Source organism: Pezoporus flaviventris, unplaced genomic scaffold (genome assembly GCF_033815535.1).
Source record: "Pezoporus flaviventris isolate CSIRO_AGI_PZ_B2104156 unplaced genomic scaffold, CSIRO_AGI_Pfla_v1 ptg000029l, whole genome shotgun sequence".
Lineage (NCBI taxonomy): Eukaryota > Metazoa > Chordata > Aves > Psittaciformes > Psittacidae > Pezoporus > Pezoporus flaviventris.
Window position 1 is genome coordinate 16,084,239 of NW_026892577.1, and position 23,896 is coordinate 16,108,134.

The window sequence follows — 23,896 nt, forward strand, 5'->3', positions numbered from 1 at the left end:
ATCTTGCCCCTCTACTCTGCTCTCATGGGACTTCACTTGGAGTATTGTGTGCAGTTCGGGTGTCCTCAACATAGAAAGGACATGGAACTGTTGGGACAAGTCCAGAGGAGGACCATGAGGATGATCAGGGGACTGGATCCCCTCCCGTATGAAGACAGGCTGAGGAACTTGTGGCTGTTCAGCCTGGAGAAGAGAAGGCTGCGTGGAGACCTCATAGCAGCCTTCCAGTATCTGAAGGGGGGCTGTAGGGGTGCTGTAGTGATCACTGTAGATCACTGTAGTGACAGGACAAGGGGTAACGGGTTAAAACTTAGAGGAAATTTAGATTGGATATAAGGAGGCAATTCTTTCCTGTTAGGGTGGTGAGGCACTGGAATGGGTTGCCCAGGGAGGTTGTGAATGCTCCATCCCTGGCAGTGTTCAAGACCAGGTTGGACAAGGCCTTGGGTGATATGGTTTAGTCGGAGGTGTCCCTGCCCATGGCAGGGGGGTTGGAACTTGATGTTCTTAAGGTCCTTTCCAACCCTAAGTATTCTATGATTCTGTGTTAGGCAATATCTCGTAATAACAGGACGTTTTGTCATTTTTCCCTCTTCTCCAAGACTTCTGTGTGAGCCTGCACATCTGTGTCCTCTCAGACTATCCACATTTATTCTGAACATTTTTTGTCAGTAAAATCTATCTCATGGCTATCTGCTTTCCCTTTCCAATCTAAGGTGTACTTTGCAAGGTGATGGAGCAAAGCTGTACTTACATATGAAACAGACTGGAATTTCATCCTCCAAGTCATTGTGGAGGTTATTAGCTTCTAATGAAGAGCGTTTTGTTTTGGCTGAAAAAGGCAGCCAGTACCTGGAAAATCTTTGAAATATCCAGACTTCCTTGCTCCATCTACTCCATGAGCAATATGCAAGTGGAAGTGCTGCAGTTACTCACACCCACAGGTACTTCTGCAACCCTCTGGTCCAGCGTGATTTGTAGGTATAGCTTGACAGAAAGAAAAAAAAAACAAACCCCAAACCAACAAAAAATGCAACAACAAAACCCAAAATCCTCCACAAAACAGAAATCTGTTATACCCTTTGTTTAGGGGTTTCTAACATACATTCAGCTTCAGAAGTCTTCTTTTTATTTCCCACTACTGACTCTAGAAGTTTTTAAGGTCTGCTATTCACAAAATGTTCCCCCAAACAAAATCTAGTTCCAGTAATGTTAGAAACTTTTCAATTTTCTTTTTCCCTAAAAAAGGGATTGTGACAAAACTGGACTGTCAGATAAATTCAGGTGGAATCTTAATAAACTAAAGGTTTGGTGTATGTGGTGTGGTGGTGGGCTTTTCTGTTTGGTTTTGTTGTGGATTTTTGTGGGAAGGGGGATGTTTGTTTTTTTGGGGGGGATTTTTGTTTTTTTGATGAGGAAATCTGAAGGTGTCAAGAACACAGGAGAAATGAATGTTGAGGGGAGAGTTATTTTTCCTCTCATAATCTTCATTCACTTTTTCCTTTCTTTTGGAAAATTATAAGGTAAGCAGAATGTTAATATTGCTCTGAGCTTGCGTTTCCTTAAGTTATTTTGCTCTCTGTTCCTGGCCTGAGACATGAGGATCTAAGACAGTGATTAACTCAGTTTTTCAGTTAATTAATTGTTCTGCTAAGATCAGTTGAACCATGGAGGGTCTATCCTCAGCCTGCTAAGAGGCAATTTGTCTTCCATCTTGTCCATCGTCTGAGACTAAGGCCAAGTCTGGTTGTTGGTTAGCTTGGGCTGTTTGATCCCTAGAATATGGGTTCAGAAAGCTGTTGCAGAAATTTTGTTCAATGTTCAGCTAAAATAAAGAAATTAATGTAGTTAGTTCATCATCCTTGCCCTGGGATTCAGAAATACATATCTGAGGGCAGATCTGAGCCCCACTATTCTTTCTCTCCCATCTTGTAAGCATTTGTAGCAGTGTCTGATGTGTTGTGTTAAAGGTAATGGTATGAGAATTAGGATGATCAGGGTTCTGGCACCAGCTGTGTTTGTTCAGGGACTTAGTCAAGAAAAGGAAGCTTTCTGTTCATGTTTCCTTTGTCACAGCTTTGCTTTTCTAAGCCCTGGCTCTCCAGAGCCTGATTCAGTGAAGAAAGTCTCAATTGGTCTTCTTACAGTAAGAACTTTAAGGTATGAATGCCTGTGCTCTTAAGACTTTCCCTCAAAGCACCAATGCCCCAAAAGGGTACAAGGTGATTCTGTCATCCAGAATTGGATTTGGACCTTCAACTTACTGGAAGGTCTGTAAAATATTGCCTGTTCCTTGAGTGCTCAGCCACCTCAGGCTCCCAAAGCCTGAGGGAGGGAGGAATAACCTAGTCATGAACTGAAGTTTATTTCTGGGGTATGCTTTGGCATATATCAAGTTAGACCTTGGAGAATTTAAACTGATTTAATCCATCATTAATTTACTTCCCAAGCAAGATTGCTAATGCAGTCTGAGCGGCTGTTGGACAAGGGTACATCAATCTGTTTAAAGTTAGTAATATCTTTTTACCAGTGCCGGCAACTGCCAGAATTGATACACTCTCCCTGATAATACGAACTGGGTGTTTTTCTATCTTTTCAGAGTGTTTATTTAGAGTTTTCCACAGTGTGCCAAACAGATTGGACAGCTGTGAGCTAGGTACTATGATACCCTCTGGAGAAGTCTCCTGTCCCCTAAAAGGACAGGATAAAAGAGACAGCACAATCCGCTGCCATGTGCAGAGAGGAATGCTCAAGGAGGTGTTCGGAAGATCCTTGCTATCTATACACCCATGACCGAAAATTACTTTCCAGAGATGACCCTAGGTTGCAGACTTCTCTTGTTTTCATAGGTAGAGTAAGCATCCCTCAATTTTCCTTTCTGAAGAATCATTCTTTTAATTTTATTTCCCTAGTCCGAGTTGTTATGCTACCAGCTCAACTTGCTGCAACCTCATTGCAACCTGAATGAGGTGCACACTGATAAGGATGAAGTAGCTATACTGGAGAACAGTCCCCAGCAAGTCCTTTGTTCATTCCACTGTTCTGTGTCTGTGGTTTGTTTTTCTGCTTGTGGTCTTCCTCTTTTCCATTTCATCAAAACTTGTTAAAGTGAGACTAAGAAACCAGTCACCCAAATGAGGACTTTGTACAGGCCATATGGAATCAAATATGTTTGGAAAAGGATTGAGAAGAAAGTGTATTTTTACTCAGAAATGTTTTGGTTAGGGTTAGGAATGTTAGTTCAAACAATTTATGCTTCTGTAATCTCTTCTAGAGTAAACATCATGCTCATATACCAAAGATTTGTCTCACTGAAGAAGACCACAAAAGCACATCTTTTTCTTAAGTAATACAGGAATCTGAATCAAGGCCTGAGTTCTGCTTGATTATAGATGTGAAGTTTAGGTAACTGTTTCAAATGGGGACTTATGCTTGCATTATCGGATAAGGAAGACCTAATTTTTATTTTGTACTGGCTTGTAGGACCTACCCACTTTGAAACTGGGTAGTTTTGCTTAGAGGGAGTGTGGGCCTCAGCATATTTGATTAAACCATTTTTGTTTCAGAGAACTGACTTGTCAAAGGAGGACTGCTCCATGTCAAAAAAACTCTCAGCTTTGGGTAGGAGCAAAACTCAGGATCCTGTCTGAAAATCATGCTGTGTTCACTTAATCGATGGCCGATGAGAAATTAAACACAAGCTGGCTTCAGTGTGTGCTCACAGCTCAAAAAGCCAACCGCATGCTGGTCCGCATCAAAAGTTGATGAGAAAGTTGAGGCTGTTCAGCCTGGAGAAGAGAAGGCTGCGTGGAGACCTCATAGCAGCCTTCCAGTATCTGAAGGGGGCCTATAGGGATGCTGGGGAGGGACTCTTCATCAGGGACTGTAGTGGTAGAACAAGGGGGGGTAACTTTCATGGTGGAGGTTACAGTGTGGAGAGGTACTTCTCTGCCCATTTGCCCTGTCCGATCTCAGCCCTTTACAAGCTCCCCATCTGGTCTCATAACAGCTCTGGAATTTTGGTGGGCAGTGCTCCTTGTTTCCTTCAGCATATGAAACGGAAGAAGAATGCCATTCAGGTCTTAATCCTTCTCCTTCCTCTCTCCTGGAGCACAGCAGGTGTGCAAGTTGCAACATCTATGTTTAGTGCAGGGGCTGCAGCATGAAAGAATATAAATGTCTGCTCAGTGGGTCTGCAGACACTGCTATTTTGGGCTGCACTGCCTATTGCAGAATGGGGCAGAGAGGAAGGTACTGCTAGATAGCATTTGAAGCTTAGTTTAGTATCTCTTTTGATTCCTTTTTCTCTTATTTTTTTTTAAATCTGTCTTCCATCATTTTCCTTCTTATCGTATTTCCTGGTGAACAATAAATTTATGGGCTGAGTAGCATGCAACCTGGAGTATTTAATAGTCTTTCACTGTTTTCAGCATGCCTTGCTCACAGTTTGCTCTAGTTACCAGCATCAGGCAAATATTATGTGGAGAGAATGCACACAAAAATTTATCATGTTCGCTTCACTCTTCTCTAGGATGCTTTGTGGAGCCAGCAGGTGCTGGTTTCAGCTCCTTGCAGAGTCTGGCTGAATATCTCTAGCTGTCTTCTGAGTGGTCGTTTCTGTCATTGTTCAGGCTTTTTTTTTCTTTTCAAATCTGTGTATGTCAAATGCATTATGCACAAATTTACAATGTGGTACAGAACATCCAACCTCAGCTCTTGCTGTTACACAAAGGACAGAATTTTAATTTTTAAATACAAGGAAACAATTGAGACAAAAATGTAAACACACAATTTCCTTAAAACCAAGGATATCTAAACTCGAGGCCTCAGTGAACAATGGCTTCACAGTTTCTATTTTTTTCTTTTATGATTGTTTTTGCTTTTATATTCTGTAGATGGAATAGCAGTAGTCCACATCATTGAACAGTCTGCATATATGCAGTGTGGGCAGGGTAATTTTGCTTCTGGAATTTTTATCATCTTTTGTTTTGTTTGTTTGGTTTTTTTTCTAAACATAGCAACACTGGAGGGGTGATGCAGATTGGTTGGATATAGAGTAGTATTTGTTGTTCTATAAGCTATGAATACTCAAATCTCCTATGCATGTTCAGAGTATTATTCTAGAGGAAAGACCACTTTATCAGAAGTGCTCAGTGTGAGAGAAAAGATTGGTGAGGCAGGTGCATGGCCAGCTCAATCTTTTTTTGCTCAAAAGGGTGGAAAGGAGATGGGCTCTGTGGAAAACTGGGGTTTAAATTTGCTATGTCTGTTATGTTTATCTTACTTTTGCCATCCTCTCTGTAGCATTTCCCCTTTCACTGGTGTTTGTGTCCCTTACAGGGCTTGATACTACTGCAAGGTAATCAGGTGAATGAGCTGCCACCTAATCCTGATGAACCAGGGAAACATCTCTTTGAAATTGCCCCAGGTAGGACAGCACTTCCTTGTGCTTTCAACATAACATCATCTCGTTCCCACTGGTTGTCATTAATGATAATTGAACTGTTCTGATCACTTCTAAACACTTTGATACACTAGCCTGATTATTTAGAGACTGGGAAACTGACAGACTACCTGGTGTTCTTTGGTTTGGGTGTAATGCTTCTGTGGTACCTCATAAAACTAGTAGTTGAGATGCACTGTGCTCCTTGATTTTCTGTTTGGAGGGGGCTCCTTGTCTGGAGTGCTATGTGGTCTCCCAAGCTGACAGCACAGCACAGAAGTAATGGAAAAAGGGTGTGCAGTATCTGGATGTATTTCATTTACATATACTAGTCCTCCCTAGTTCAACATGGAAAAAAAAAGTTTCAAAGTATTTCACTTTTGGATAAACGGTTTAAGAGAATCAATGACCTGCCATGGAAGAGAGGTTGAAGTTTTGTTAGGTAGGAAAACTAATGATCTATCACCACAGTCTTACTGTGAAATTCTTGAAGGCATTTTAGCTCCCATGTAAATGTGTCCTATGCACTGGCTTAGTATTTCTGAGGTATATATAGAGTTAAGTTCCCTGTTGCAGCACAGGACTATTTCTATTCACTTTAATCAGCCCTGATTGTGGCTGGGAGAGGAGGATCTTTCTGTGTGTATTTCAGTGCAGGATATTTTGGAGATTGTTTCAGGTGGCAGGTTCTATAGAGAAGAAAGCTGTTGCACCACTACCAGTGTTAGACCAGAGGAGTGAGAAAGATGAACCAGGATAGTCATAGAATCATAGAATAGCTAGGGTTGGAAAGGACCTTCAGATCATCTGGCTCCAAACCCCCCTGCCATGGGCAGGGACACCTCACACTAAACCATGCCACCCAAGGCTCTGTCCAACCTGGCCTTGAACACCCTCAGGGGTGGAGCATTCAAAACTTCCCTGGGCAACCCATTCCAGGGCCTCGCCATCCTTACAGTAAAGAACTTCTTCCTTATATCCGATCTAAACTTCCCCTGTTTAAGCTTTAACCCATTACACCTTGTCCTATCACTACAGTCCCTAATGAAGAGTCCCTCGCCAAAATCCTTATAGGCCCCCTTCAGATACTGGAAGGCTGCTATGAGGTCTCCACGCAGCCTTCTCTTCTCCAGGCTGAACAGCCCCAACTTCCTCAGCCTGTCTTCATATGGGAGGTGTTCCAGTCCCCTGATCATCCTCGTGGCCCTCCTCTGGACTTGTTCCAGCAGTTCCATGTCCTTTTTACATTGAAGACACCAGAACTGCACACAATACTCCAAGTGAGGTGTCACGAGAGCAGAGTAGAGGGGCAGGATCACCCTTCATCTGAGTAAGTCTACTGAGGGGCCGGGAGCAGAGTAGATCAGGGATCACCTCATTTGACCTGCTGGTCACACTCCTTTTGATGCAGCCCAGGATAAGGTTGGCTTTCTGGGCTGCAAGTGCACACTGCCAACTCATGTTAAGTTTCTCATCGACCAACACCCCCAAGTCCTTCTCCGCAGGGCTGCTCTGAATCTCTTCTCTGCCCAACCTGTAGCTGTGCCTGGGATTGCTCTGACCCAGCTGTAGGACCTTGCACTTGGCATGGTTAAACTCCATGAGGTTGGCATCAGCCCACCTCACAAGTGTGTTGAGGTCCCTCTGGATGGCATTCCTTCCCTCCAGCGTATCAACCGAACCACACAGCTTGGTGTCATCAGCAAATTTGCTGAGGGGCGCACTCAATCCCACTGTCCATGTCAGCGACAAAGATGTTGAACAAGACCGGTCCCAACACTGATCCCTGAGGGACACCACTCATTACTGGTCTCCAGCTGGACATTGAGCCATTGACCCCAATGTCCTTCCACAGCTATCTCTCAGTACCTGAAGACTGAATTTCCAAAAACAAAGAGGGAGACAAATTTGACTGCGAAAATGTTACATGAGTGCACTGGCTCAGTCATGCATTACAGTCCGTTTCTTCTGCATGGGCTACCTACCCATGCTTCTTGGTACCATTTTCCCACCGTGTTATTTTTAAATTGAATGGAGAGCACAGGGAACATTTAGTCCTTACAGTTGAATGTTACTGCTGTGGAGGTGGGTGTGCATTTATCCATGTATTTGAGGTCTTTCTCTTACCCCCTGTCAGGTTTCCTTAAAATGCCTGTCTTGCACACCCCTTTTAACAGAGTATTAGGCAGTGCAAGCATACGCAGTGCTGCAAGGTTTTCAATCTATACCAGCAGGCAGGGTTTTGCAGTAATTCAGTCACAGCATTCTGTTTGACAGACAGGAAGGTACTTGGGGAAGGAAAAAATTATTTTTGTTTTCCTTATCACTGCATCTGTTAATGCCTCCTTTTTGTTTTTCTTCATAGGCAGAGCCTTACAAACAGCAGGGCATTGGGTTTACAGTGTTGCTTGTATAGATAATGTCCTAGGAATTGCGATTCACTTTCTGAATGTGACACATCATCTGTACCATTTTCCCAAGATCATGATGTTGTAGAAGGACTGTGGACATTGGGTGTGAAAGCATTTGTGTGGTTGTGATTGTGAATGATCCCATATGTTCTGACAGTGATCTGAAATAATTAACTGAGCCATGGACTGGCTTGGTCAATTTTCCTGCAGACTTGAGTTTGCCCTCTGGTTCCAGATGGGCACTTCTTGCTCAACCTGTCAGGTTTTATTACTGTAGGATGCAAAAGAGTTGTCTTGAACTGCCAGGTGGCTATTGCTTCATTGGATCTGGTAAAGCAATGCCACATGGCTACTTGAAAAAGGCTATCCGGAAGGGTGGAAGAAAGCAATACTATTCACAGCATAGTTGTGAATCTCAGGACATCTGAGTTCAACTTGTGGTTTTGACGTTGTTATCTATGTCCCTGGAAAAATGATTCTGTCTTAGTCACCACTGTCCTGCCTGCAAAATTGAGATGCTTTTCCTACCTTGTGGAGCTAAATCCATTTGTGTTTGTAGCAAGTATTGAAAAATGCTATAAATAGCCAATACAAAATGTGACTTGGCACAGATGTCACTGGAGAATGTGGCCTGAAGAGTTCCCTGCTCTGTTCACAGCGCATCTATTCTGTGCTGGTTCTGGCATAAATGCCTTTTTTGTGTGTTTGTGTGTGTGTGTGTTCTGAAATGACTGTTCTGCATGGTTGCCAGCCTGCAGAACGCCCAACATAATGAACAGCTCTTCGATGGATGCCAGATAGGAAAGGGAGCATAAATAATTTGCAGAGTCCAAATCAATATTTTCCATCACCTCCCATCTTCCCTTGTGTTGGATGTATGGCCATGATCATGTATTTGCCTAACTGTCCCTCATTTTTGCTACTATAAACTAGGATTATATAGTTTCTATAGGGATGGTGAGATTATTAGTTTTTTTATTTAGTTAACTAAGTGGGGATCTTGTAAATATAGGTACATTCCATGGCTGTAAATATGGATATGGGATTTTACTGTGCTTGTAAGCAGCAGAGCTTTAAGTAACCAAGTTAAGACCAGAATGCAGCAGTCCTTAAATGTTTCCATAGTGTCCTGATACTAGCTTATTTGGAGAAGAGGAGAGGCCGAGATCTCCAAATGAGGAACTATCCAAAGTTTTCTGAAGTTTGTGGTACCAGTTACCTCTGAACCCCTATTTAATGATCAATAGCTAAGGCTTTCAGCAACCTCATTGTTGGAATTGTTGATGGGATATTCCCACCTTTTGTCTGCTACAGGCTGTGTAAAGCTTGGCTGCGGGAGCTGTTTCTTCAGAGTACAGGGACTAGAGTAACAACATGTCCTATGCTGTAACAGAGCATGTATTGATTTTTCTGCTGAGTAACAAGAACTAATGATGTGCATTGTGTGTTATTCATGTTTCATCAGGTTTATTTCTAAGCTCTGCAGTGCAGCTGGGAGAAGGGTTAACTAGGGACATGAGGGACTGTGGAACAGTTCAACAGTCAAACCGGTGTTAGATCTGGTGGCAGGGCTTCCTCTAAAATACCTCTTTTGGCAGAGATATTCTCAATCTTCTTTTCTGGGGAAACTAAATTTCTGAACCCTCTTTAACCCCTTCCTGCTTTCCTCCCTTACATCTAGTGAAGTTCAAAGTAGAATGGCAGAGCAAGCTATAGGCTCACTGCTCTGGTGATCCAGCGCACGTTAGTAGGTAGAGTGGGCAATGTTTTCAGTGAAATCATGAGGTTAGGTATGAGGTTAGATGTAACGCATTAACCATTTGGGGTAATCATTGCACATCAGCTGGTATTTCGGAATGGAAATAGCTACTGTATGTTGCTTGGGAGAGGAGTCCAAATCTGGTAACAGGAACAGCACCTGACTGATTACTAGGGGCAGCAAAGCAACTATGTGTTAGCCTGGGAGTACAGTGCCTTTCAGAGTGGGTAATGCAGTGTGTAAGAAGCATAGGGATTGATCTCTGAGAATGTCTTAAGAAGTATTGATGGTTTAAAAGGTGAGACCTTGGGGCATTTAGGAAGCTGCTGCTTTTAGTGTCCTGTGGCAAATAGTCTGCTTGGTTTTAGTCTCTGGTCTTTGCAGCACTATGAGATGAGATGCTCAAGTTTCTCTGCAGAATCAGAGATAATTCTCTGATATAACAAGGTTTTCAGAGTCATGAAAGTGAGTGGTGAAAAGGTTCAGAAGTTAGCAGGTAAAAAATATTATCTTTAGGTATGGCAGGGGCTCTTACCAACTGATTGGAGAATAGCTTTTCTTTGTAGAGAACCTGGTGACTTTTAACAAGATCCTGCTGTTATGCTCCAGAATGGATTCAAGTGGTCTTTCAATGGAGAATAAAAGAGGAAAGACAGAAAAATGAACAAGAAATCTTCCATGGATTACCTGGTATCTTTCTGGCTAATGTCTACTCCTGTGACACAGGAATAGTTTCTGTTCCACTGGGTTTAGGCCAGAAACCTGAATTTCTCGCCTGCATAGTGGGCAAGTATTTCAGTAACTGCTATTTTGTTGGGGCTTTTTTTTCTAGGAAAAATGTGTTTTCTTCATGATTTTTTTTTTTACTATGAAATTATTGTAGAATAATGCTCTTGTCCAAACAAGACGTGCCCTTTTCCATTTCAACAAAAAGGCTTGTTTATAGTTACGAGAACCCTGAAAAATTCCTGACCAAAACTTACAGTACACATCTTAGTATTTCCTGATCACTGATGACAGCTAATTCCTGTCATGCAACAGTGTTTTCTGACAAGGTGAGCAGTGACATCTCTTAGCTGGGCCTTCCTGTGAAAACGACTGTGGTTTTGTGATAATCTTAATTTGATTTTACTGGAAACTGCTGCGGAAGGGGTAGGTCTTGCTTTCCCCCTTTCTTCCTTGCTTCATCAACAATATCTAATCCCATCTCTCACTTCAGCTCTTATGACTGGAAAAAAAAAAAAAGAAAAAACAAAAAACAGACTTCAGGTTGATCCAACTAAGTTTGTTGAAAACTGCACCTTTGGGTGGCTTTTTGTGCCCTAGTTGAGCAATGCTACCAGCCCCCTTTTTAGTGAGGCAGCTTGGTCCCCTTCAGAACTGTGGTCTCAGGTCTTTGCAGACAGAGCAAAGATGACTGCCTATGCTTGATTCACATGTAGAAGTTTTATTTTCAAAGCCTTAGAGGTCAGAGTTCTGTGGCATGCTTCTCAGTTAGAGACTGAGCTCAATAGAGGCAGTTTGCCCTCATGGAAAGGACCTGCATTCAAGAGTTACTACTTTAAAGTTGGACTAGTGGTTGTGTTCTGCCAGAAGTCAGGCTGGGGCATAATAAAATGCCTCATTCAAGCACTTTCGTATTGGGTTTGTGCAGAAGCAATTTCACTGCATTGTTTGTTCTGCATAATAAGTAGGAAATCAAGAAAAGCAGAATCAGAAGGTGGGAGTCCCAGCTCTTACAGAGACAGTAATTGTTGACTATTTGTTCTGTAGGGAGTCTGTCAGTGTTGTAGGCAGTGTCATACTGAGCAGTCAGAGTGACAGCTTGTTTGCCTTGTCCCAGTAGGTTGAACGATGCCTGCAAAGCAGTTTGCTCTGTGGTACACTTCTGTGTCCCAGGTGATCAACACCAATTAAGTTATTTTTGTGGCCTTTTTATCTCTGTTCCTGTTGAGATAGTGTGTAATTAAAATACCTGCTGGGAAAATTAGAAATTCAGACATTAAAAATCATTCCATGTTCTCCATTATTCAATGCAAATTGCACTTCTAACTAACAGCAGGAAACTGAGTTTGCCAGTGGTAATTAAATTTTCTCCTGAAGTCTACGGCTAATAACTGACTGTGCATATCTGAATATGTGATGATTTTGATATTTCAGTTTTATTTAGTCTTCTGGGATTTGTCACTCAGCATATTAACCAGGGAAATAGCACCAAAATTAAGTAGCTCTGGGTCCTACTAGAAAGAATGAGGCAATGTAGTTTCAGCAGTTTCTCTTAGCAAGAGAAATCTGTGGATGTCAGTGTCCATGCACTGCACTGACCAGCAGAAGACTGATGGTCTTGGTTTTGTAGGGTAGGGTACTGTCTGATCTGTGTTTAACAGTTCTAGATGTCTGGAGTGCAGCTGAGAGCATGCAAATACTTGTATGTCACTAGAAGTTGATAGCTGTCTTTTGGAATATGAGAAAGACTTTCCATTATCAAGGAAGGAGAAACCTAAGATGTCTTCTCTGAACTGTCTTTCTGAAGGAGTGCTCAGAATGCAAAGAAAGCATGCAATTTGATCAGTCACAGTCCGGAAATTGTTATTTCTTTATGGCTTGGGTTGAAGACCTTTAATAAAGTCCTAGCATGAAGGTAGTGACAGGTAAATCTAGTTAGCTTCTGCCAGCTGCAGTCTCTTTTTACTTGCAAGCTGTGTGCAGCCTGAGCCTCCTTGGAAGTGTGTATTCTGTACTTCCGCGCCAAAAGATTGTTATCTGCTCTGTATTTTCTGCTTGCTCCGTCTGCTCCTGAGCACTAGATGGCGCTGGTTCTTTCTATCTCGTGCCTGGACGCTCGCTGTTAGTTGTGGGCTATGTCTTGAATCACTTGAGTGTGAGTGCGTCCTGTAAAAGGAAATTAGCCACTATTGCTCATTGGTTTATCGGGAGCAAATAGGCAAGCAAGAGTTCCCTAACAGTGTTACTGCCTAGCCTGTGAAGCTAATACTGTGCTCTGTAGACAGAGTATAGTATTGCATGCATTTCTGTACATTTGCCCTGCCACGAGCCTTTGTCTAAATGCACACTTTTAATGAACTGGAATTTGCCTCTTCCATCTGGTTATGGGGGTGAAGGAGTTTGCTCAAACCTTTTGCTGCATTGCTGCTTAGGGATCTGCTGGAAAAAAAAACAAAAGATACTAATTTTTTCCTACAGGGTAACCCCTTTTGTAAGTCTACTGAAAATGTTTTATCCAACTGCAAAAATAGTTTTTGTGGCCCATGTGGACCATGACAACTTCAGTCATCGTCAACAGAAGTATCAATTAGCTGCCAGTATTTCCAGGCTTGCTATATAAGGGGATTTGAATTGAATTACTATTTTTTGCAGAAGTTCATGGAGGCCCTGGTTTCCCTTAGGCAGTTATTAGACACAAACAGTGCAAATGTTCTGCAAGAATGGCAGCTCTACTTACTGCTCTGATCTGTATTTTCCCTGAATACTTTGACTGTAGCATGTTACTGAATAATTTTGAAAAGGGGGGGGGGGGGAAGACTGAATTTTGCCCTCTGGATTCGTGGATGGATTTCAAAAATGTTGCATTCAGTCCAGTGGTGTATCCCTTGACAACTTGACTAGCACACTGTTTCCTGCTTAAGGTGATGACTTATGGCTGGTGAATGTCTTCAGATTGCATCTGGACTTTTATACCGAAAGGTTATTAGGCTTCTCCTTCCCCCTGAGGGCTATGAGGTTCTCTGATAGTTAAGAATGTTTTGGCACACCTTATGTTATCAACTTAAAATATCTTAAATGGCATCAGGAAGCACCAGCAGACTGTAACTTGCTTTTTTGCTTTTTTTGTTTGTTTGTTTCTTTCTCTAGCATATGTAATGCCCAAGGCTTATGTTTGCAGTTGGCGAATAACAGATCCCAGTTCATGAAATGAACAAGATCCTGGCTTTGTTACTTCAGAAGTATTTGATCTCCTCCATGTTATACTATCTACATCCCTTAGCATTCTGGGGCCCTGAACAGTTTAAAATAGGCCTGGAAATGGGCTGTGAGAGCTTAGGGGTTCTGCTGTCCTGGAATTTGCATCTCTAGGAGAAGCTCTGCATCTGATCCCTGATCAGTAGCACCTAGCTGTCTTCAACACATGCTGGATTTCAGCAAGAATTTTGGCATTTTACAACTTCCAATTCTAACAGCATGAGGCTTAAGGAGTTTCATGAATAGCTTTTTCTGCTAGTGCACCTCACTAAGAGATAATCTCTGACTGTTCTTGAGTAGTTTTCATTAGCCCGTTGTATTCCTCAAGATCAAATATGTCTGCATAACATTTATGGAGCCTGCCTTTTGTGTATAGAAACATAGCTCTAAGGTGATGACATGTTGTTGCTGGAATGTGCAAGGCACCACTTGATGACATCAGGTTGGCTTTTTAGTGCAAATTAGGCAAGATTTTGAATTCTTCCTGCTGAGATGTTTCACAGTAAGCTTTCCAGCTTAAGGGTAATATATTAAGCCCTAGGGCATGTGCAGTTAATGGGGGGGGGAGGGGGGTGCTAAGCATTTCTGTGTAAGAACAGTTTTGTTCCATAAGATATACTTACTGAACTGTCATCATGATCACTTATATTGTATCTTCCCTGTATTTCCTGTTAACTTGTCAAAAATCAGGTCTTTACTGCTGTCCTGTGGCTCTGGTACCACTACTTCATGTTAAGCTTTGTTGAACCTCAGAAGCAGCTGTATTCCCATTTGCAATGAGGATGGGTGAATTCTCTTCAAGATTTATGCAATGATTAGGATCTCTGATGCTAAAAAATTACTCAAGTTAGGTTATCATGATGAAATAAAATATAATAAGACACATGATACATGGCAGTGTAGTTCACAGCACATGGCAAATTCTTGAGGTAGCAAAAATAAGCATTGGAGGTCAACATCAGCATGAAGAAAGAAAACATCAAGCTAAAAGGAAGTTTACTGCTCAGGCGCCCGCTCCACAAAATTTTTACCAGCTCAACAGCTTTACTGAGGTGAGTTGGTTCTTAAGTCTTGTGAGTTTGGGCCCTGTTCATGTGCTGTGCCTTGTGTGGTTCAGTGTTAATTCTTGTCCTTAGTTAATCTGGCATGGTAGTGTTAAATTACAAATATAATGCATTTGGAGAGTTGTATTGGTTGTGTGAGCTGAGGATATGCAATCAGGGTTGCTCGTTCTTTTCCTTCAATGTTCCCAGGGACTGCTTTATTTTCTGTACTTGAGCTTTTTAAGGGTTAGCATGTCTCCAGAGTGCATTTTCTTTAGCTCTGATAGTAGGAAAAATAAATTGCTGAATTTTGGATGGATGATGATTCTTTGTTGAGGTGGTTATTCTTTTTTTCAGTACTCTGTGGATCCTGAACCTGTCAGTGTATGAATGTATCTGCTTGCAGAGTTCATGCTTTATGATAGCAAAAACAAAAAACATTTCTTTGTTTCTAAATGTGAATTTGTGGACAGGGAGCAATACTTGAATTTTTCTGTGTACCTGCTATGCCTCTGCTGTTGTCACTACAGAACTGCTGTAGATTCTGTAGCATTTGATGACTGCCTTCCTGTCTGCTTTGAGATGTGTGGATTTGATTTTTGTGGTGTGATTAGCAGGGGCAGGCTACGCAGAATATAGATAAACACATACACACACAATCTGCAAATGCATCAGTCATGGCTCATTCACTGAAAAGAGGGCAAGAAGTGCGACTGGTCTTAAGCCAATGCAGGATGCCACATAAGTGAAAGGAACTGAAATATTTGTTCCTTAGACTGTGCCAGAAGGGAATTTTGACACTTCTTAAAATGTTTCCCTCTCTCTCTTTTAGATAAGAATTATCATCCTTACGCTATGTACTGACATCCTTAAGGCATCACTGCTGATGCTGTTAAGGTACCTGTTAGTGCTGGTAGCTTAACTACTCAGTATAACATCTTGACTTGAAAATACCAGCTGGCAGTCATTCTGGGGAGCAAAGGTAAGAAAACTGAAGTATTTCCTTTTCACAGAGCCCACATAAGTGTATGGGGGAAGGGAGACAAAGCTGATAATGTGCTGCTCCAGCATCCAAAAGGAATTATAACTGGGAAACTGTTATCTGGGGTGTTTATGAAACCATGTCTTTGAATGATGCACTAATGCCAGTTTGAAGTGGCAGCTGGCCCACTGTCAAACAGCTGTGAGCATTCGCAGGCAAAACTCACTCTGTTTGGAATGCTTGAGGGATAACTAGTGTGCTATCAGTGAGAACCAGCTTGCACTAGGCTTTCTGAACTTCACAGGATGGGGGAGGAAATACGGCAAAGATGTATTGCCTAGGGCATAACACTTAAGATTTATACTTTGTTAAATAAGTCGTCATGGTGTAAAGTAACAGGAGCTTAATGCTACATTATAAAATCTTTCTTCAGCCTTAGTATGCTACTTAAATTATTTCCAAAGTACTGATTACGTATGATGAATGGGGGAGGAAGCCTGGGTGTTGAAGTGACTTACATGCTTATTTTTAATGATTTTCAGATTCTTATCCTATGCACATGCCTGTACATAGCCCTACCCCTAGGTAGGATCCTATCAACTTGGTTGCTGACAAAATGTATGCCTGTGAACTTGTTTGTTATGAAGGACCTTAGACTAGGTCATCACAGGGTTCCCTATTGGGCTTGATGTTTATGAATAGATTTTTAAAAGATGCAAGTTACTGCAGAGAAACAAATTATTCTGGCACCTGAACTGTTAAAAATGCAGGCTCTGAAGAACTAGTGCAACACGAAAAACGGCAAAAAGTGAAACAAGCAAAACAGTTCAATTTGCCTGTTAGGTAAGTACTGCCACTAATCACGTGAAAAATCTTATTACTTCAGAGTGTCCCTGTAGAGTGGCAAACTAAGGAACTAATTTTGTGTGTTTTAATACATCATAAGAATTATCAGTCTTTTTCCATCAGTTCCAGTTGTTAAAAGAAACTTATTAAACAAGGGATGGAATCCTTGGCATGTTCAGCATGTGTAGGATTTTTTTGTGATACAAGCTTTTCAAACAGATAGAATCTTGTCTGGATGTTGGATTTTCATGAATTTCAGGACACTGGGATAAATCCCTCCTTCCTGATGGCTTTATGCTCTGTAGAGAAGTTAATTCTACTGAATTCAAGTAACTTGAACACAGCCTGTTGATCTGATTAAACTTTTGGTTTAAAGAGGAGGTATCGTGACAATGTGACAGTTTTGATTGATACCTAGTTATTAACCAGCATGTGTTTCAATTTTCTGTTTTTTATTATATTTTATTTCTGTGAATAGTTTTAACTTTCTATGCTACTTACCTGGATATAGCTTCCCTGTAGAGCATGCATGAGTATGACAGGATGTATCCTCTATTATATAGAGGATGTAATGCCATTTTAAATGTTACATTGCACTGCATTAATAGACCTGAGCTATGCCAGTAAAGAACTTAAGTTCTGTGTTTATGATAGTGACGATAGAAATTATACTGGTTTTCTTATCTTGCAGTCTATTTCTAAACAGGCGTAACATACCTGAGTCATATAACGTGATCCTGTACCAGGTATTGAAAATACTTCTTATGACTATGAGCACCTGAAAAACCTGTATTTTGCAGTTTTCTGTCTTATTTTCAAGACTTTAAAAGGTGTTTAACATAGCAAGCACTAAGAACTCTTACTGCAGCTTGGCTATTTTGTGTTGAACTTAGTGGCATTCCAGCAACTTGTGAGGATAAAGCTTAATATAAGCTTCACAGCATCTCAGCAATACCCATTGCTGTACACAGGTACTGTTGTTATAAAAGCAGAGAGGCAGCTGGGATCAGGACTGTGTTCTTTCTAATGTAACACATTTTGATTAAGCTTAATCTTCCTCATTTTCTTCAAGCACTCTAATTGAAATGGGTGTGATTTCTTCCATTAGGAAGACAAAGTTCAGGTCACTTGTGATTATAGAACTCTTCCTTTTAATAGACAAATGTTAAGTTTCTCTGAGTCTGTGTTTTCTAGCTCTGTTCTGGTAGGTGCACAGCACAGTGGATGCACATTCTTTCAAAGTCTGGCTTTGAATCTCAGCTAGAGGAGATCAATGTAACTGCAGGATTAGGGAGTGCATTTAACATCCATAAACCATTTCTCATCTAACTGAAATTCTCTTAAGATGTTGATATCCATGCCTCGGTGAAGATGCTATATATTATGCTGAACTCATGAAGCATTGTTGTTAGTTCTGGGCTTTGCTTTTAATCACCAGCTGTCTGACACCCATGAAAACTTGGGGGAAGGGGCAAGGAGAAATTTGAGATAACAAAAGAAAGAAGTATGAAATCAGAAGTATACAGTGTTAAAAGGGAGTGTCTGCGAGGCCATGAGGAAAGACAGTTATAACCATTGCATTGGAGGATAAGTGCCCAAACTGTGTTGCTTCCCTGAATTTGGAGTTGTGGATTTTGATAGGATTTACCAGCACACTGGCAGTTGCTAACCTGGGAGTTGAAGAGCCTTGTCTACACTAAGAATGCTGCACTGGCATAATTATGTGAAAAGAAAGCCTGTACTGGCACACTAGTGTAACACGGACAAAGATTACTTTGTAGACACTCATATTTCTGTTAAAGAGAGATTAGCAACCTTCTGGCTATGCAAGCGTAAGAATCCTCCTACTCCACAGAGGCTATAAAGGCTCTTCTTTGAGACCATGTGTTTTGTATGTGAATCGGAGTCAAAATGATGCCTTCCAGGAGGGTTCAGCAGAAGATCTTTTCCAGACTTTCTTGTGGTCATTTTGAGCGGACAGACCATGATTCAGCAACTTTATTTCTGTTCCCATAGGTCTTGAACATAGATCATCAGTGTCATGTGTTACTGACACTGCAGAACATTAAAAGACATGTCCTACGTTTAGTTATATCTGTGACCCGAACACTTCACAGCAGAAAATAGAGGAAGTTAGTGTAATGGGAATATCGTGTCTATATCATGTTGGTAAGAATCATAGAATAGCTAGAAGAGAAATATTCCCTCCTGAGCCCCTGTTCTGAAGCTGCTGGGAATCTGTGTGAGGTGATGTAAATATGGCTGTGGGTCTGTAAGGTGACTGCAGGGAATATGTTAGGATTGAGGAGGAATAGGGAGAGGGAATTCAGTGTCCTTCCCTCTTGATGCTATGAGGTCACAGTTATTTCCTCTTGGAACTGCAATTCTGCCTTCTTTCACAATGTTAACGACATCACAGGGTTTTGGTTTGGTCTCAGGAACTTAAATGAAAATATGATCAAGCTGCACATAAGGAGTTGTTTCTTCACCGCTGTCAAGGCATCCCAGGTTGTAGGAGTCCAGTTATTTTCTGTCCATCTCAGGCCTTCTTGCCATTATCTTTGGATTCTGAAATCAGCAAAGAGTTGTGTGTCTCTGAGATGAAGTGGATCCATCTTTGTTTTCTAGAAAAGTAATGATTCTTTAAAGTTAGCAAGTGTGAAAACTTGCATATGTTAATAGTAGGCTGTCATCTTTCGGTCACCTTTCAACACAAAGGAAGGTTCTTATTTTTACAGCAAAGTGCTGCTGGGGAATAAGATGCTTTCAGATATTTGAAGTAATATTATTAACTATGTTATATCTTATAATCTATGTGTTTAGCTGATCTTCCCTTTGGGGTGTAAGTGGGTGTGAACTGTATGGATACATGGTCACTGATGAAAAATAGTGTGTGATGTCAGGTAAGAGTTGCTGATGTCAGTGTGCTGGAAGAAAGGAGACCACAGCAGTAAGAGCTGTCCTAGTAGTATTCCTTAATCAGGGAGCACCCTGCCTTTCGTGCAAGGCAATGTTTAGTGTGAGGTGCCTCTGCCTATAGCGGGGGGTTTGGAACTAGATGGTCTTTGAAGTCCTTTCCAACCCTAACTATTCCATGATTCTACCAACAAAAATGTAACATTAAGGACATCAGTCTTGCCAGGACCATGTGTGCAAGATTCATTATAAAGGCACTTGGCCCATGGGTAAAGCTGACTATTCAGGGATTTTTTTCATGCTTCCTCAGTACTTTAATGCCAGAACTCCAAGAGAATACTAATGTCCCTGAAGCAAAGACCTGGGGATTTACTCTCTAGCACAATATGTCTAAAGATATATCTGAATTTACAATTAAGCTTGCATTATTTGTTGATGTTTGTATCTAAAATCCTTCTGATTGAATATGCTTAGGAAGCTGCGAGCTTTTTTTTGTACAACAGATGGTCCACTAGAATTTGTGGGATTTCTTTTTTATTTCGACAAGTGGTTTGGGTTGTAGCATCATTATTTGAATGGAAGGAATAAAGAAGGTATACTCTAGGAATATCTTTTAAAGTATGGTCAGTGCTATGGAAAAAATGTTAAAGTGCCAGTGCAAATTATTGTCCGCTGAGTGTCGGAAGTCATGATTGCAGACAATGAAATTTGCTTGGAAATTGCAGTGTTTGGAGGGGAAAGGGGAAGAAATAGACCTAGTCAAATCAGAATAACAATTTGTAAATTTAGTATCTTGTGACTCTCTCCGGACTAGAAACTGTTTAATAGGACAAGGTCATACATTCTGAAATAATGTTCCTGACTGAACAATTAAGTGACTTTTGATCCTGTGTTTTAAAATGTTCTGAGGTTTTAGGGGTTGTGTTTTTGTGGGTTTCCTTTTGTGTTTTTTTTTTTTTCTTTTTAAACCCAGAATCCCTTTCTTAATACAATTTTGTCCTACTATAAGCCTAGCCTAGCATGGATAATGGACATGCACTGTCATATCACTTGGGAGAAGGCAATGTGTGAATACAAAATGTGGACTTCCGTGAAGTATCTACATCTCGTACAGTTTAGTGATATAGCTACATCCAACTCATGTTCTTCTGTGCCAGTTTCTTCCAAGAGGAATAGATGAACTACAAATTGTTCCTTTAAACTGTCTGATTCTTCTCTCAGCAGGTTATTTTTCAGAGTCTTACCAGCCTGGAGAACTGGAGTTTGCAAAAACATTTCCTTCACAGTTTATAGTAAAGGCATTAGAAGTGTGTAGTTGGAGGGCTGAGCTTTTGGAGTCGGGGAATGGTGGTGACAGGGGCTTGGGAGGGGAGGATGGCTTAGATTACCCTGATCTCACAAGAAAGAAGCCTTGGGGGAGGCAGCATGTCACTTCATTGCTAAATAGTAGCACAGAAAACTTGCTTTCTAGTTTTAGGCAATTTATGAGAGATTAAGTTGGTCTTTAAGGGAGTTACACTATTTAGAGCTATATGAGCTGAGACTGACTGTAATGTACTCTTCTGCCTCTGTTATTACATTGCCAAATTTTCTCTTCCTGAAATCCAGTGTTTATTAGGAACTCTGTAAATAGTCATAGGGTGTTCCCACTGTGGCCTCGCAAGCCACCTTTACATGAGCTTCACCATGTATTTTAATAATCCAGTAAGGGAATAATCCAGGTTGAATCTGACTTCTCATGAAAAGCAAGTTTGCCATTTTAGACTCTAATTTTTGAAGAGAAATCCTGTAGTTTACCAGCTCCTTGACTTTTAGATTTTCTTGAATGATATGAGGAGGCTCATAGTATAAATAACTCTGCAGATCAGACAAAACAAACATTTATTGGCAAAGTGTGAATTCTCCTGGATTTTGAATATGGATATTAATGCAAATTGTCATTTCTTCACAAGTACATTTGTTTTGTACTGGGTGACTCAGATCTGTTCTCTGTGAAACACAGTTTGCCTGTTTTCATATTGGTGATTCAAGGTGTTGCCGGCATTTGTGTTCTTCAGACAAGTTTGTGCTTTTTGTGGGGGAGAAACCCCAAACTTGGTAATCCTTTCTTTGTTTTAAAGGTTGAAAAGTAACATTTGCCCAGCTCTAGAGATGCAACACTGACACATTTGCAAATCACAAATCCCATTTGTCTCCTAGTAAAAAAATGAAAAATAAATAATCTCAGCCATCAGTGAGCTGTCACATCTGGAATGACTCATTGAAATACAATAGTATACTTCCCTCTCCCTCAATATTTCTTTTTTTTGTTTTTCCCTCACCTAGTTTTTGTAATCCCTTCCCCCAGAATATAGGTGGTTGTATTAACTAGAAGTGAAATCTTTACCTCTGGTGTCCAAATCTTCAGCTTGGTCCTTAAATAGGAAAGTTTATTATTCACACAAGTATTTAGCAGCCAGCTTTCCTTTTTAGTGGCAGCCAACACACCATCATATTTCTTAAGAAAAATGGGAGGGAGTGTTAAGTTTAAGTCAAGAATTTCAGATGGTGAAGCTGAGAGTTGGAGGAAAAAAAATGTGCAAAGTGCATTGGTTATTCAGAGAAATTTAGGGCACTCATTCTGCACCAGTTCATTTCACAGGGACCTGTTAAGTACTTGAAAGGTAAGCCTGTCGTAGAATCGTAGAATGGTTTGGGTCAGAAAGGACCATAAAGATCATCTGGTTCCACCCTCCCCTACCATGGGCAGGGACACCTCACACTAGACAGGGTTGCTCTAAGCCCAATTCAACCTGGCCTCGAGCACTGCCAGGGCTGGAGCATCCACAGCTTCTCTGGGCAACTTGTTCCAGTACCTTACCACCCTGACAATCAAGATTTTTTTCCTAATGTCTAATCTAAATCTAACCTCGTTCATTTGAAAGCCATTAGCTCTTGTCCTGTCACTATATGCCCTTGAAAAATGTCCTTCCCCAGGTTTCTTGCTGGTTCCTTTTAGGTACTGAAAGGCTGCTACAGGGTGTCTCTTGAGTCGTCTTTCTCCAGGCTGAACAATTCCATCTCTCTCAGCCTGTCTTCACAGGAGAGGTGCTCCAGCCCTTTGATCATCTTTGTGGCCTCCTCTGGACTTGCTTGAGCCAGGTCCACTTGCCTCTTGTGTTGGTGGGCCCAGAGCTGGATGCAAGACTGCAGATGGGGTCTCAAAAGAGTGGAGTAGAGGGGCAAAATCATCTCCCTTGACCTGCTGATCACACACTTCTTTTGATGCAGCCTATGATAAGCCTAATTGCTTAGTACTTGAAATATAGATTTAGACGTTAAACTCTGCTTCTGATTTTGTAAACCTTATTCTGAAGCTGATATGTGCACTTTAAGAAGACATGCAACGCTAACCATAGATCTAAAATGTTAAATTGTCAATTGCAGAAATTATAGGAGTAGCCTAGTACCTACTTGAAACATTAAGTGTGTAAATATAAATGTACTTTATGCAACATTAGAAAATATAAATCTCTCAATTTTGTTTGATCCAGTATCTCTGTAATGTTGTGTTGAGCCTTCAGACCCTTCAGGGGCAGAATTTTGCAACATACTGGACAATCAAGATGTTAGGGTACAGGATGAGAGTTTCTAGGGTTGCTTTTTTTATTTAGACAGAGGTTCTGAGTGGAAGTTCTGCACTCTTACCTTCATTAGCTGACTTCTGAGATGATCTCTCTGGGCCTGACTGAAAGAGAAACTAAACAAAGTTTAGCCATTGAAGACTCTTGAATTTTCCATGGGATGACAGATCTGGCTTCTACACCTCCCAAACATTGCTCAGCTATCTTAAAATGGTTGGTTTGGTGTAGCTTTGGTTTGGGTTTTTTTCCCTTTGCTGCCCCTGCCTCATACCACCCTTCCACACACTATTTTTTTTTTTCCTTCCATACTTTTGTTTCCTGGATCTATTCCCAAATCTTCTGCTCTCAAAACCGACACAAACGTATATCAAAGTCACCAATATAGTGAAGATGTTTCTTAAATGAATCATCCTTTTTCTTGTTTGATGAACCACTGTTGAACTGATTTATTTTGGATGAAATCTTTATTGTCCTGTGAAATTGAAAGTGTGGATGGTTCATGCATATGCAGGTGGCTATCTAAAAGCTGTCACTATTGGCTTGTTTTATTGCTGAACTTCACTGTAATTATTATTGCCAACCAGAGCAAAAGCAAGGGAAGAGCTAAGTGCTCTTTAACTCCATTTAATGTAGTGATGCTCTCAGTAATGTCGCATTATGTCCATGTGATAAGGACATTAGAGTCTCTGCCTCTTTCTTGCCATGAGTGCAGCTGAAGATTATTCTCTTTAAATACATCATGATAGTTACTGCAGTAAGTTAATATCTGCTGTTTCCCCTTGGGACCATTTAATTCTCTCAAGTAATGTAATGTAATCAAAAGGGAAGATGAACATTGTCAATTTTCCAAATATTTTGTGAAAATAAAGGGAGTTTAGAATTGTAATGTTTC

At 41.0% G+C, this 23,896-nt stretch overlaps 1 protein-coding gene across 4 annotated transcripts in view; it reads left to right on the forward strand.

Annotated features, from left to right (window-relative positions):
• The window catches only part of ARHGAP22 (Rho GTPase activating protein 22), a 159,781-nt gene that overhangs the window by 31,893 nt on the left and 103,992 nt on the right, over window positions 1-23,896 (forward strand). For all 4 annotated transcript variants that reach the window (XM_061459251.1, XM_061459248.1, XM_061459250.1 and 1 more), the window contains exon 3: window positions 5,341-5,428. In XM_061459251.1, the coding sequence (XP_061315235.1) occupies window positions 5,341-5,428 (88 nt within the window). The remainder of the gene's footprint in view (window positions 1-5,340; window positions 5,429-23,896) is intronic.